A 14,056-nucleotide genomic window follows, 5' to 3' on the forward strand; every position below is an offset into this window, starting at 1 on the left:
CCATGGAGCCCAGGCTGGTTGCAGCAGGGCTTGCAGCCTCCTGGCTGCCTGCTGTGAGTAGCCCGGGCTCCATAGCTGGCAGCAGCTGCCCAGAGCCCGGGCTGGATGTGGCATGCCGAGCAAAATGGCCTTGCATGCCATGCTCTGGCACGCATGTCAGGGGTTGCCGACCCCTGTGCTACCTCTTACCTAGCACTCCCCAGAGCAGGGTAGGTCTCTGTGCGGTTCCAGATCCTCGGAGGATCCAAGTGGGGGTGGTGGCCAGGCTGGGCTCCATTTTCATAGACATAGATTTCATAGACATTAGGGCTGGAAGGGACCTCGAAGATCATCATGTCCAGCTTCCTGCCCCAAGGTCAGGAAGTCAGCTAGGGTCAAAGGATCCCAGGAAGATAAACACCCAAAAGTTTCTTGAATGAGTCCAGAGTAGGTGCCTGCACCACTTCTGGAGGAGTCTATTCCAGGCCTTGGGGGCTCGGACAGTAAAGAAGTTTTTCCTTATATCCAGCCTAAAACTGTCATGGAGGAATTTATGACTGTTGGTCCTTGTTATCCCTTGGAGCGCTCTGGTGAACAGGTATTCCCCCAGATCCTGATGTACACCCCTTATGTACTTATAGGCAGCCCCCCTGAGCCTGTGCTTTTCCAGGCTGAAGAGTCCCATGGCTCTCAGTCTCTCTTCATAAGGCCTGTTCTCTTGCCCTATGATCATGCGCGTGGCTCTCCCCTGCACTCTCTCAAGCTTCTCCACATCCTTCTTGAGTTGTGGCACCCAGAACTGGATGCAGTACTCCATTTTAACCTCTTCCTCCATAATGTACAAACGCATGGTTACAAATTGTATTCAGAGAAGTAGTTACAGGTATCTGTCACATGCTTTACACCTTCCTAGCTCCTTTTGTATACGAGGAGAAATTCTGGTTTAGGGAGGCAGTTAGATAGTACCTAATATAGTTAGATAGTATCTACCATATTTAAGCATAGCTATTAGCTACATCTGTGGTCTATCCAGCGACAAGGTCAGAGGCATTATGGGACACGGAGATGATCCTGATCTTCCTTTATCTGCACTTTATCTTTCACCACTCTATGTGCATGGGAGTGCTTGTGGCTACTGTAGCATCACTGGAAAAGTCCAGCTGTCACATAGAGCAGAGCTGCTTGGCACTGCAAGAGCACCATGAACTTTTTGCCATTTTTTTAGTTCACTCTTCTGAGGTCAGTTTACCAGGCTTACTTATTCTGACAGACATGAGACTAAGTCACATTGCTGGAACCACCCCTAAGTCCAGGATAGTCAGGGGAGGATAGTTCAGCCCATTCGAAAAGGGAAGACATAGATGCAAGCTTCAGTTCAGGTGCACATCTACGTTCTGAAATGCAGATTTGAGCATTCTCCACAGTGTAAGAGCTGCTCTATTTGCCTGTGACATGTACAACAAAGACATATTAGGCCCAGAGGCAGGAGCTCATGACCCAAGGCAGCATGTAGTTGGAAGAAAGTAATTGTCCAAGTCAAATCTTTTGCTTCCAACTTTCTACAGTTTTGACAGCTCTCATGAGGAAGGGGTGTTTGCAGATGGCCCATTGTTGTGGTGAGGGAATCATTTGCACAGATGAAAGGTCTTAAAGAATGATTACAGACAGCAATATGCAACTACCTGAAGAGTTTCTTTTAAAAAAGAAAATAAATAAACCAGGGTTTGTTATTCACCAGTCTTGACTACTCTGGGGTTCATGGGCTCTCACCTCTGCCAGCAAATTAGGCCAACTTTATTCTTGTGATGTCCTTTGGTTTTGCAAAATAGCTGAAAGTTTAAATGGTTATTATCTTTTCTTTCTCCCCTTTCCTTTTCTTTTTGCCCCCTCTGTGTTGCAGGGATATTGCTGCCAGGAACTGTCTCCTTACTTGTCAAGGGGCTGGGAGAGTAGCTAAAATTGGAGACTTTGGAATGGCCCGAGACATATACAGGTAACAGAACCAAGTCCAGTGTGCTGAGACACAAACTTACCAGAAGGGGGGAGGTATTTTGCCTGGTAAAGCATCATCGCGTGCTGTAGCCCATGTAAAAGAAATACTGCGGGAATGATTTCCCTATGGCTCCAATGCTGTGTTTAGAATTTGCTTCTAGGTGTTGATTTGACAGTGCTTTGAAGGCTACTCCCTGGTCCCTCTCCCTTCTCTTGCAGTTTGTCCCTAAGTTCTTCCCTTTGCTTTCTGACCATGAAGTGGTGTAAACCAAGAACGTGCCCTTTTGTTCTGTGACCCCAAATCATTCTGAGTTTAATCTCCTTCCTCCTTGGCACTCACCCTGTGTCTTTTATTTTGTGTCCCGAGTAAGTCTTTTCAATGTACTGCATATAAAAGAGGTGGGGGAAGGGTCAGGAGAATATAATTACCTAAACTGGAATTTAGCCAAGCCACTAAAATAAATGACTTGCAAGAAGGGTCAGGAAATCTTTAATGACCACAAATGGTCAGGACCTCAGTTAGACAGCTCATCTGCAAGGCAGGCCTTTCAGCAGCACAGCGCCTCCTACCATTTGGCTGGAGAATAGGCTGCATTCTGACTCCCAAGGCCCAAGTGCCACTTACTGGCTCAGCAGCGCAGCTTGGGACTGTCCTGTGGAAGTGCCGAGTTGGCCCAGCTCTGCTTAGCTTGAGATCTGATACGGGAGCAGTCTGTGCCTGCCACTGTCAGAACTTAGATATCAATGGGCTTCACTTTCAGTTGACAAAGGGATCATTACTTACCGTTGACGTTCTTGTCACCGTAACGTCTGGGCATCCTTCTTTTCAACCAACTGCAACAGCAAGGACCTGTTCATTCCTCTCCTCTGGAGCATTTTGTTGCTAATTGGGCAGTCGAGTGGATTTGTTTATTGCAGGCTTTTATTGGTTTTGAGGGGATGTAAGTCAGTGGGACTGTCCTTATGGGTAAGGTTTACAGCTGCACAGAGTGAGGAAAGCATGCAGCCTATAGCATCTGTGTATATGAACACAGAAAGATCTCTTCTGCATCGTCCCTGCCATGCTGCTCGTCTTTAAGAAAAGCCCCCATTTAAGCCCATTACCAAATGAGCCAAGCCCCAGACTGGTAATTATAATCCTTTGATTAGAAAAGAACTACACATTAAGGCCATTTTCTTTCTGAATCCTTGGGTGACTGTCCGCTTTTATCTTTCCTCTGCAGGGCCAGCTATTATCGAAAGGGAGGCTGTGCAATGCTGCCAGTCAAGTGGATGCCGCCAGAGGCCTTTATGGAAGGAGTATTTACATCAAAAACAGACACATGGTGGGCCTTTTTCTTTTTAGCTGTTGTACCAATTATTTGCTATCCACTTGCAAATTGAAGGCATTCTCTTTGGAGGGGTGCAATGGGTGTGGTTAAAATGCCATATCGGTTATTAACCGAAAGGAAGGTGCCAGCTCTCTACTCATGAAAGGAGGCTGATATCAGTCCAAGCCAGGCACCTTTCAGCAGAAGGACCTGTACTTCTGGTACCAGCAGAATGAGTGTACATTGTTGGGTAAGCAATGACTTTCCTGGTGCCAGAGAAGAGAGAAGGAAATGGGGCTGGCTTGCAAACCAGAGTCAGCAAGGGGCTGGGAAGGGCTTGACCAAAAGTGCAAAGCCCTAAGCAGTCACTGAAGCTGTTTGTGTCACACCCTGTATGTACCCTGGCTGACAACCACCTGTGTCAGGGAGCGAGAAGCCACTGTTGAAAAAGCTGGACTTCTGGGGGTTGGGAAAGAGATGCTTAGGCGAAGGTGAGTCAGGAAGCCAGGAGTGCAAGCCAGTGTGTTTGGGAGGGAGGAGGAGATTGTGAAGCTATCGGTATTAACAAACACCAGCTCCATTCCTGGAGTTTGGAGTGAGCAAGAGCCTATTCCCCAGCTGATGGGTCACGCTGAGTCCTAAGATTTGCTGTCTGTCAGTGCCAAAGGGCTGAGTCTGGACGGCTGTATTGTTCCCAATCACATAGCAGCTGCAACTTTCAAACAGCTGTCATTTTCCAAGCCACCAGCCAGATTACTGCCTCAAAGGATGTCCTGCCAAGGCCACTCCACACTCCAGATGAAGAATTAGGATGTAATCAGGAGAACGTTCTTATTCCAGTTTCCTGCAATATCTAGGATCCAGACCCAGCAAGGGGCTCACTCATGTCATCTTTACAAAAACACAATGCGCCACTGCTTATTTAGGACTGCAGGGATTCTTATAAAGGGCTTGAGGTACTGGGTCCACTAAGACCACTTGCCTACCTCCAACAGTGGCTGATACTTGAGAGCTCAAAGGTACGCAATTCCTCCATGCAACTGTTCAACTGGATACAAGGGTAGAATGATTATTACTTCCTGGAGTGATTACTCGACTACTCATAAGCTGACCTGCAGTCAGAAGCATCAGATTTAATTACCCTTATCACAGTCCTGGCTTATTTAACAATCAATGTCATAGATATTCATAAAATAACCTATTTTTTCCTTTTAACCTAGCTACTTTTTCCAGTATTCTTCAGCACTGAATTCCAGAGGTTGACTGATAGTGGATTGCACAAAGCAATACTGATTTTACTGAATCTAAGTTCATAGCCCTCTAATTACACTAATTTTTGCACATATCCTTATCCTTCTTTCTTTTCATTCTGTATCCAGGTCTTTTGGGGTACTGCTGTGGGAGATATTCTCTCTTGGATACATGCCCTATCCTAGCAAAAGTAACCAGGAGGTACTTGAGTTCGTAACAAATGGAGGAAGAATGGATCCACCCAAAAACTGCCCTGGCCCTGTGTACGAGACTTTAAGAAATACAATAAGTATAAGTATAGTTCATTCTGTGTTTTGAATTCTTTGCTCTGGTCAGAAAATTATTGACTTTATTATCATGTAGTTACTGAATATCCTAATTAACCTTTTCTTTGTGAAATCAAGTGTAAGACTTTCTTTCCGGTTGTCGGTCAGTGCCCTTTGGGAGTACTTAGTATGGGTCATGAGTTAAGTTAGGTCAGTACTTTATCCTTCAGATTCAGTGTGAGGCAGAAACTCCAAGCCACTTATCTCTATCCAAGATGCCTTGTGGGCTTTTTTAGAAGACACTTTTGCACTGATTATTATATCAAAGCAAGCCTGCACAGATTCCCTGTGTAGTTTCAGACAGATAGGTTATTTTGTTGCTGGATTCCACCCTCACTGGGGGTTGCATTGCAATGGTACCTCTATAGTATGGCCTGGCTTTCACATGCACTTAGGCACCTGAAAATTCACTGGAAATCAGAGGGAGCTGTAGGTCCTCTGTGCCTTTGAAAATCAGTCCAATAGACTGAGTCTTTGAGAGACTTTGAAGCAAAAGGTAGCAGGCAGTATAAGCCTGCTATTATTGTCGTTAGAATTGCACTGTACAGTTTAGTTTCCCAAGGTAACACTTCCCTCACCAGCTCCCAAAGGATAGTGTATGCTGGCAGGGTATAACAGCCTGACTCCATCTGAACAGGCTGTCTGATGATCAGTGAGGATGGCAGGGTGGGCTCATCCTTGTTCAGATGGAACATACAACTGATGTATTGGAGAACAAAAGGTCTGGGCACAGTATTTGTTGCCCATTCTTCCTGGCTAGAAGACCCCTTTGCACAACAGGGGTTTCCTCAGTCGCAAACAGTGTTCAGAATGGGTGAGAAGGGAGGCAGGAATTAGATGGAAATAGCTACAGCCTTAGATCGTCCCCCTAATCCTCCTAAGGGAAGATTTTTTTTTGTTTTTCATCAGTTGTGTGAATCTTCATGGCATGTCTCCAACAGCAGCACATACAGACGTATCTGGCTTTTTACCTACATTGGTATCTGCATGCAGACAGGGGGTGGGTACAGGGCTTCCCACTTGAACCTGCATGGGAATGGATTTCTAATTGGCCACTGCAGCAGCATACTGAATAATTGGTTGGCTGGTGGGCCCTGATCATCTCTGGGTTGCAGTGAAGTAATGGTCTTTATTGACCAAAGTGATCTGCCTTTTTCCTTCCTGCCACTCCTCATCTTCTGTCTGACTATTCTTGTAGGTATCGTATAATGACCCAGTGCTGGCAGCACCAGCCTGAAGACCGACCAAATTTTGCTATAATATTGGAGAGGATTGAATACTGCACTCAGGTATCAGTGTTCATTTCTTCCTTCATCTAATAAAAGGCAGAAAGGGGAAGAGGGGAACCTCCCACCAAAGAAACAGTCTGAGCAAGCCAGAGTGCAGGGCACTTGGAAGGTAGCACTGCACTAGGCTGTGAAGATATGCATTGTATTAGATTGAAAATAGTGTTGAGCAGTAAACTGGGAGGTGCTGGATCCTGCCTGCCCTTCAACTATATATGTCTCCATCTCCCTGCCAAAGAGGGAGGAGTTCTCACTGACTATATACATGCGCTGCCACAGGCCAAGAGGAGTAGCAGCTCTGTGACTGCTGCTTCTGCTTAAACGTAGAGTTTTCCAGCAGACCAGAGGCCTGAATCAATCCATCAGATGTTTTCTTGTCCTTGTGTTCTTTTTTTCTCTGACTGTGCTGCACAGGCATAGCCAGGTACCAGCCTCTCTTTACAGTCTAGCAAGTACTGACCCAAGATGGTCCCCACCCAGAATGCCAGTTTTAGCAGACCCGCTTAACCTCTGGGGAATTTTGTCTCTAGATTCAGCTAAATTTCCTTATCTCAGTCATTTGATGCCATTAGGACCAGCCAGCTTTGGACTATTGCAGCTGGGGTGCTAGTCAGGCAGAGGAGGGAGAGATTGGGTGAACTCTCCAGTACTGCGTCTTCTTTACCATCCTGTTTAGGACACAACTGATTAGCCCAAGTGGCCCAGTTGAGACTTAGCATGGTGTAGCAAATGAAACAGCTAGGGGATTATTCTATTGCCAGCTTGGATACAGACTGGCTGAGAGGCCTTGTTCACCCCATTTTCCTTCTCCAGGCTTCATTTCCCCAATCTGTAAATTAGGGATGATTAACAGGCTTAACCTCTTCATATTTCAGATGCATTTTAGTTCTTAGGGCAGGAGGTGTTAAATCCAGTATTGCCCATCAACAGTCAGCAGTCGACCAGTTTCTAGCCATGAGACAGCTCTCTGTGGAACTTTTGAAAAAGCACCCAAACGGCTTGGGGGACCTAGTCCCTTTGAGGCCCCTCAGGTCCAGGGGAACTGAGGTGCTTCTTCAAATGTTGCCCTGTATACCCCGACCTCACCGTCTCCTGCACCACGTTCCTATGTTTCCATAGCCGTGACTGATTCAGCGGTACCAAAGAGTGCTATAAGCTTTGTTTTGGAATCTATATTTCATCCCAACGTTCTCCTTCCAGTTCCAACTCAACACCAAAATTCTTCCTCACTTTTGCCTTAAACTATTGTATAATATAACTCTTAGGTTACTGTTTTAAATGTTGTCATGTTCCACTCCAGAGCTAGCTGTATTTCACAGATGCCCCTTGTATATAAAGTTTGGAGGCTGGAGAGGCACCCCATCCTGCATGATTGCAGGATGCTAGCAATGCTTGAACATCAGTGGTGGTACCAGTTTGATTGTTCTCTCTTGCAGGACCCTGATGTCATCAACACTGCTTTGCCTGTGGAATATGGCCCATGCATAGAGGAGGAGGAAAAAGTCCCAATGCGCCCAGAAGACCCTGAAGGAATCCCTCCTCTGCTGGTCTCCCCACGCCAAGAAAGGAAGGATGACAAGCAGGCCCTGCCTTCTCCACCCCCTCTGCCCACCACTGTTGCTCCTGGAAAGCCTTTGCTGAAGGTGGCAGCCTCTGAGCCACCCATTCCTGCTAAAGTGCGCCCAGGCCTGGAAGGGGGCCATATCAGCGTGGCCTATACACAGTCCAACCCAGCTTCTGAGCTTCACAAAGGCAGAGGGTCCCAAAACAAGCCCACCAACCTCTGGAATCCAACCTATGGCTCCTGGTTTGCAGGGAAGACGGGCATCAAAAATAATTCCTTGCTGGAAAAAGAGGTGTCTGAGAGGGAGAATTTGGGGCATGAAGGAAACTGTACAGTGGGGCCCAGTGTGGTGACTGGCAGGCTACCAGGCTCCTCCCTGCTCTTAGAACCATCCTCACTAACAGCTAGTATTAAGGAAGTGCCTCTCTTTAGGCTCCGCCACTTCCCCTGTGGGAATGTCAACTATGGATATCAACAGCAGGACTTGCCCCTGGAGGCATCAGCACCACCTTGTGCTAGCAACTACGAGGACTCTGTCCTTAGAAACAAGGGTCATGTAGCCCATCAAGGGCCTTGAGAGCACCCCAGAGCTCTTGACTTTCATCCCACATGGCCTGTGAGCCTTGAAGAGGTTATCCGTGTTACCCACACACTGCAAGCAAAAGAGCAGACAGTGTTACTTCCCATATTGTGCCAACTGGCTCTAAAGTGCCACCCTTGGAAGCCGTGTTTTCCAATAAACCAAGGGGCTTCAACTCGCAAGAGCCCCTGCTGCAAGGAGAGCGGATAATAAATGTTCACTGCAAGGCCCAGCTTTCAGTTGCATCAACTCATTTGCATGATTGTTGTTGTGCCCTTTCCTGTGAGCTTCTTCTCAATTGTGTGTGCTCTGCTTAAATGTAAAGTCATGACTCGCTGCTTGAGTGTTTCATGTTTGGAGCTTTGCTTGCCAGACTAGTAACTAACTGCTATGGAATGGGACGTTTGGAAATCTCCTCCAGATGGCAGAGAGGCGAGGAGGGCTGGGACAAGCGTCACTCATTCGAAACAAATTGGACAAAGCAACTCTGGATGGGAACACGAGTACGTTCCCAAGTTGCATTACAGCTAGAGCACAGTCTTCAAAAGTCCTTGAATATGCAGTATTTGCAGTATCACTGGCAAGGCAGAGGAAAGATGCCGGTCATACTGGATGGTTTGTGAGGGAGGTGGGAAGCTAGCTTAATTATAAGGGAAAGGGATGAAATGCAAAAAAAAGTGGGCAATTTTTTTTCCAGAACCCAAATCTTATAAGGTACTGGCCGTTTAAAATTCCTTCCATCCAAAAAAGACCCAGAGCACCTCTTTCTACAAGAATTTGTTGTTCAGTGGAATTTGAATGGGTCAGCATTAGTTGAGAGAGAGAGAGAGAGAGATGTATAACAAGGCCTGACCATCAGCAGTCACCAGTACTGCTCAAAGGTTTAAAATACCCTATAAAGGCCGAAGATAGGATGTTGTGTCCCAATCTGGATTCCAGATACTGTTTGTATTCCAAGGGGTTACAACTCGTTTCCATAACACAGTATTTGTATGATAGTTTAAAACACAAAGCTCCACTGATCCATTTTGAACACCTTGTGCATGAAATATAGCTCAGTAAGTGTATTGTCAAATATAGGCATAGGAAATGAATTCATGTGTAAAGATGTGCATTAATAATTTACAGTGTACTCACAAGGGGCTGTTTATGCAGCAGTGCTGTCTAAAAAATAAGTGGCTGTCTATTTCCATAGAAGTGGGTCTATTGAGCAGCAGAAACAACAGGGAAGATGTGGGCCTGGTTTCCTGATCTGTCACCATAAAGGAGCAGTTCAAATGTTGGTTCTGGATCCAGGCAGTGAGGTGAGTCCCCTTTCTTCAAATGAAACAAGCCAGAACATCCAGTTTGGTTTTGGGGGGGCCTCAGAAATGAGGAACCATATTTGATAAGGATGGTCTAAGCCATCGTCGCCAAACCAGAGGTAGGATTAAACTCATATCCACCACTCTCCTCTTCCTCCCCTCCTGGTGGAATATGGCGCTAAAAGTTTGTGGAAGTTGATGTTGAAATTATTCCACATCATTTTAAAATGAGATTTACACTATGTTGAGCAGGTTTATATTATACAATATAATAATTTGGTGGTTGCTTGTGTCGTCTTGATCATCTGCTGCTGGTATGTTGTATATCACAGCTGTACAGATTTCATGGATATAACTAGGCCTAGACCTCAGGTCCTCTTTCACATGAGCTGAAAGGATAATCTACAAGCTGTGCCAGCGTTACAGCTTACAGTCCTTTTCATGGACCAGCCACTAGCAAGCGATTCACTTGCAGACACTAAAACATTCCCACTAGCCTAGGACCCTACAGACAACATCCACAGGGCCCGCTCCCTCTTCAGGTTCCCCAGATAGTGAGTTTTCCTATTACTTTTGGTAACAGGAGCATTTTGAAAAAAAAACCTCTAGGCTATGAGTAGGGGGTCTACTGAACTTGCCACAAGATAAAGTAATTTTCACAGCGTGGTTGCAACACAAAGAACCAATTTCATGGGTATTTCCCAGCAGCCCCACCCCTCATTGCTGATTGGTGGAGGGGTATTGGCATTGAATTTCATTTTGTAAAAGGTGGTGCCAATACCTTTTCACTTCTCTGACTGGCACCTTCACATAGCCTACGTCATGAGCAAACAGGAACTCTCAATCACATCATCTGTGGCTGCCGTGATTGTCACATTGTCTTTGTATTGCAGTAAGCGTGGGACATTTTAAAACAGTGTATTATATGAATAACAAGCTGGGGGCGGGGGGGCGGGTAGGTTGATTTTGCAGGAAATCACAGCCAATACAATATTTCCTGGCCATCTTTCCACGAAAACTGCAAGACCCCTAGCTATGAGCAAAGGAAGATACGCAAGTCACAGCATCAATTTCCTCCCCATTCATGACAATAGCAGGGATGTAGACTAATTTCTGTACTCTTATTTGTGGTGTGTATGTTTGTGTATCTCTGTGTGTATATACAGGTTCAGTTAGGTATGCCATGCTTACAAGGAAAACAGAAAGAGATGGATGACTTAAAAGGTTTTATTACCATGTTTTGGTGAGTTGAAATTGGTAGACTCAAATTCAGTTTGTCAGAAGATATATATATTTTTAAAACCGAGTAGACAAAAATATTTCTAGGATTTTTTTTTTCATGAAAACTTCCATGGTGGGGAAGAGTACAGCCAAAACCTTTGGGTGTTTTTTTTAAAGAAATGTTCACAGCAGTCTTGTGTACCATTGGTGACTGTGTAGCAGCGTTCTTGCCTACCAGGTGGGAGATCTGAGTTCAAGTCCCAGTTGAGGTGACTTGGGGTGAGTGAGCTAACAAGAAGCAAGTCTTCTTGAACTACTTCACAGTTAGGGCAGCTAGGATCTGGAACCAACTTCCAAGGGAAGTGGTGCTGGCTCCTACCCTGGGGGGTTTTAAGAAGAGGCTTGATGCCTACCTGGCTGGAGTCATCCAAGCCCAGTTTTTCTCCTGCCCAGGCGGGGGGTCAGACTTGAAGATCTACAAGGTTCCTTCCAACCCTACTTCTATGATTCTGGGCTAAGAAAGAGGTGTTCAGATCTGGAAAGAACTGGATTGTTGAAGAGCTAGGTCTAGAAATGTGGTTGAATGGCATTGAGCAAACTGTTCTCGAGTAACGTCAGCCCAAACGGTAGATTCAAACCTTCTCACATAAATTCTGTCACCTTGCAGTGCTTCAGACGCATTCAAACTGTAACCAAGTAAGTGCTTTTTGGTTTTGGATCCAGTGCAGAAATGGAACCAGAAGGAGGAAGTCTGAATGTAGATTCAAACCCACTCTTCAACTCCTCCTGGGGCATCTATACACACACTCCAGGGTGGAGGGGAAGGCGCTCCAAGAGCGGCTCTAATTAAAGCGGCCTCAGCACCATGTATATTCAGCATCCTGCACTTCAAAACAGTGGCAGGGGCGCTTGAACTAAAGCTCATTTGATGAGCTTTAGTTCAACAGCCCCTACTGCCATTTTGAAGCTCAGGGATGCTAAATAGATGCGACTCCTTGAGCACATTAATTAGCACACTCCAGCAGACTTGATTAATCAGAGCAGATGTGCAGCACATGCATAGGTGCCCCTGGAGTTCAGAGAACCTGCTTTTGGCTTATTGCTAGTACAATAGCTCTCAGCCACGGACTGATTGTTCCACCACCAGTGATCCCTGCGCCCCCCCAAAGCCCAGCATCATAGGCACTCAGTCATCTCCGAGCCCTCGCTTTGACCTTTCAGATCCATATTCTTCCCTCTACTCCATACCAGCAGAAGACAGCTGACTACTTGCTCTCAAGACTATTACTTACCTAAGCTCATCCCCTATGGATGCCATAGGTGCAGTTATAAGACAAATAGATCCATGGGACAGAAAGGAAGGTTTCTGTGGCTGATGCCAGTTTGCTCTAGGGATAAAATAGCACTTAACACTCCAGTATTGCTCATTGCTTAGTCATTTCAAATTTTAAACAATAGTAGCCTTGTCCAAAGGGTTGAAAGAAGCTGTGGTAATAACCCTGCTACACTTGGTGTAACAGACTGAAGGCGTCAATCATCACTGCCATGGTTCATAGAATGAGCTGCAGGAATCATTGCAGTTAAGGAATAAAAAATAAGAGATGCAGTGAGCCATGAATATGAAGTTCTTGCCTGAAGACAGGCCAAGCTATGGGGCAGAGCGGGAAAGAAAACAAAACAGCTGCTTGTATTTGAAGGCTTGTCTCTTTCAAGTGAAGGCACAAGAGCTGGGCTGCATTAAGCAGACTGGCACCCAGGTAAGGCACCACCCCCTAGTGCTTTTGTTTTGTGACTGTCTTGTACTGATTATCACTGAAAGGTCCTTAAAAGGTGCCTTTTCTGGTTATTATTGTTTCCCTTAGTGCAGCAGAAGAGATTCAAGATTCATAAGCCTAGTTCTGCTATTATTGTAATTCCACTGAACACAATGAAGTTATTTTATAGTTAAACCAGAATCTAAAACAGATTTGTTTTTGGCCCAGTAATGAAACAAGCACTTGGTGGGGTTGTGGGGGGGATTTGATAGGGAAAAAAGCATACAAACTGATATTGGCCGATTTAAAAAACAAACAACCAAAAACAAAACAAAACAAAAAAAACACCAAAAAATTCTTGCATTGTGTTTCAATTGTATGGTGGATATTTCTGTAGTGGGTGGTGGAAAGCAGGTGTGCATTAGCTGGGCTGACTATGCCATGGGCCTAGTTAGGCCAACCCATTATAAATGTCTTCCTTTAGCTACTTATAGCTATTTCTTCGCTACAGCATGAAATACAGTCAGACCAAAAGCCTGTACTATGACAAGAGTGCATAGAAAACCCTGACTACTGAACACAGCCAGGTCCATGAGTAGCAGCTATGAAGTAGCTGTTTCCCTATAGCCTAGGTAGCCTAATAGTTGCTGTGCTTGTGATGGTTTGTGCTGCTGGGAGCAGGGTAGGACAGGACAATTCCTGATTTGTCTTTTCCACTGCCACAACTCTCCTTTCTTCCAGTGGACTCTGGTTTCTCCTCACATGCCTGATCACTCAGGTTAAGGTAGTAGCAAGATGAAGTTACAGGGAGCGTGGAAGAGGCTTTTGCAGTGGGGAGCAAGAGGCAGTCACCTTGGATCTTGGAACCAAGGAGGGTGGTGTTGCACTCCCTGGAGAAGCTGTGGGAAGGAAGTCAGTTTATCTGAGGTCCTTGTATTAAGGTATTCAAGAATATAGTAATTAAAAATGGTGCATATCATTAGCCCACTGCAGTCAATGCTAGGCAGCCTAATGTAGCATCACAAGTTTCCCCTTCCCTCCCCACCCCTGTGTGTCTGCTAAAGGTGATTCAGTGTGAGAGTAGCCTCAGCAATGGTCTCATTTTTGCAATGCATGGCAAGGCTAGCCTGTTGAATGCCATGACGTGTTTAATTTTGCAAGGCTGCCCCTATAGCTAAGCCCACCATCTTGGTGACAAGAACTCAGAGAAGAGAATGGCATAAAATATCCTTTCACCACTGCTAAGACATCACATATGATTGCCTGTCCGAAACTTACACCGTTCAACAAGCGGCCAAATTGTTTGCATCTGGCTTCTTCATTTTGTAACAGCCTCGCTAGGTATGTCTCATCTGTACAGTAGCTTATGCAAGACTGTTTGTAAAAGGGGAAGGGCCTATGCACTTCAGGGATATGATCAAGGTAAATACTAATATATGGTCATCGAGTATTTTGTATCAAATAGTGTATTTGTATTGTAAACAAGTGT

General features: G+C 45.5%; 1 protein-coding gene across 1 annotated transcript in view; it reads left to right on the top strand.

Moving 5' to 3' along the window:
• ALK (anaplastic lymphoma receptor tyrosine kinase) overlaps positions 1–10,564 on the top strand; it is a 607,969-nt gene extending 597,405 nt beyond the window's left edge. The window contains exons 24-28 of the mRNA XM_019527591.1: positions 1,880–1,972; positions 3,195–3,296; positions 4,661–4,795; positions 6,057–6,147; positions 7,581–10,564. Coding sequence (XP_019383136.1) covers positions 1,880–1,972; positions 3,195–3,296; positions 4,661–4,795; positions 6,057–6,147; positions 7,581–8,285 — 1,126 coding nt within the window. The 3' untranslated portion in view covers positions 8,286–10,564. The remainder of the gene's footprint in view (positions 1–1,879; positions 1,973–3,194; positions 3,297–4,660; positions 4,796–6,056; positions 6,148–7,580) is intronic.
• The last annotated feature ends 3,492 nt before the right edge of the window (positions 10,565–14,056 follow it).

The sequence above is a fragment of the Gavialis gangeticus genome, unplaced genomic scaffold, assembly GCF_001723915.1.
Source record: "Gavialis gangeticus isolate Ggan-Ray unplaced genomic scaffold, GavGan_comp1, whole genome shotgun sequence".
Taxonomy (NCBI): domain Eukaryota; kingdom Metazoa; phylum Chordata; order Crocodylia; family Gavialidae; genus Gavialis; species Gavialis gangeticus.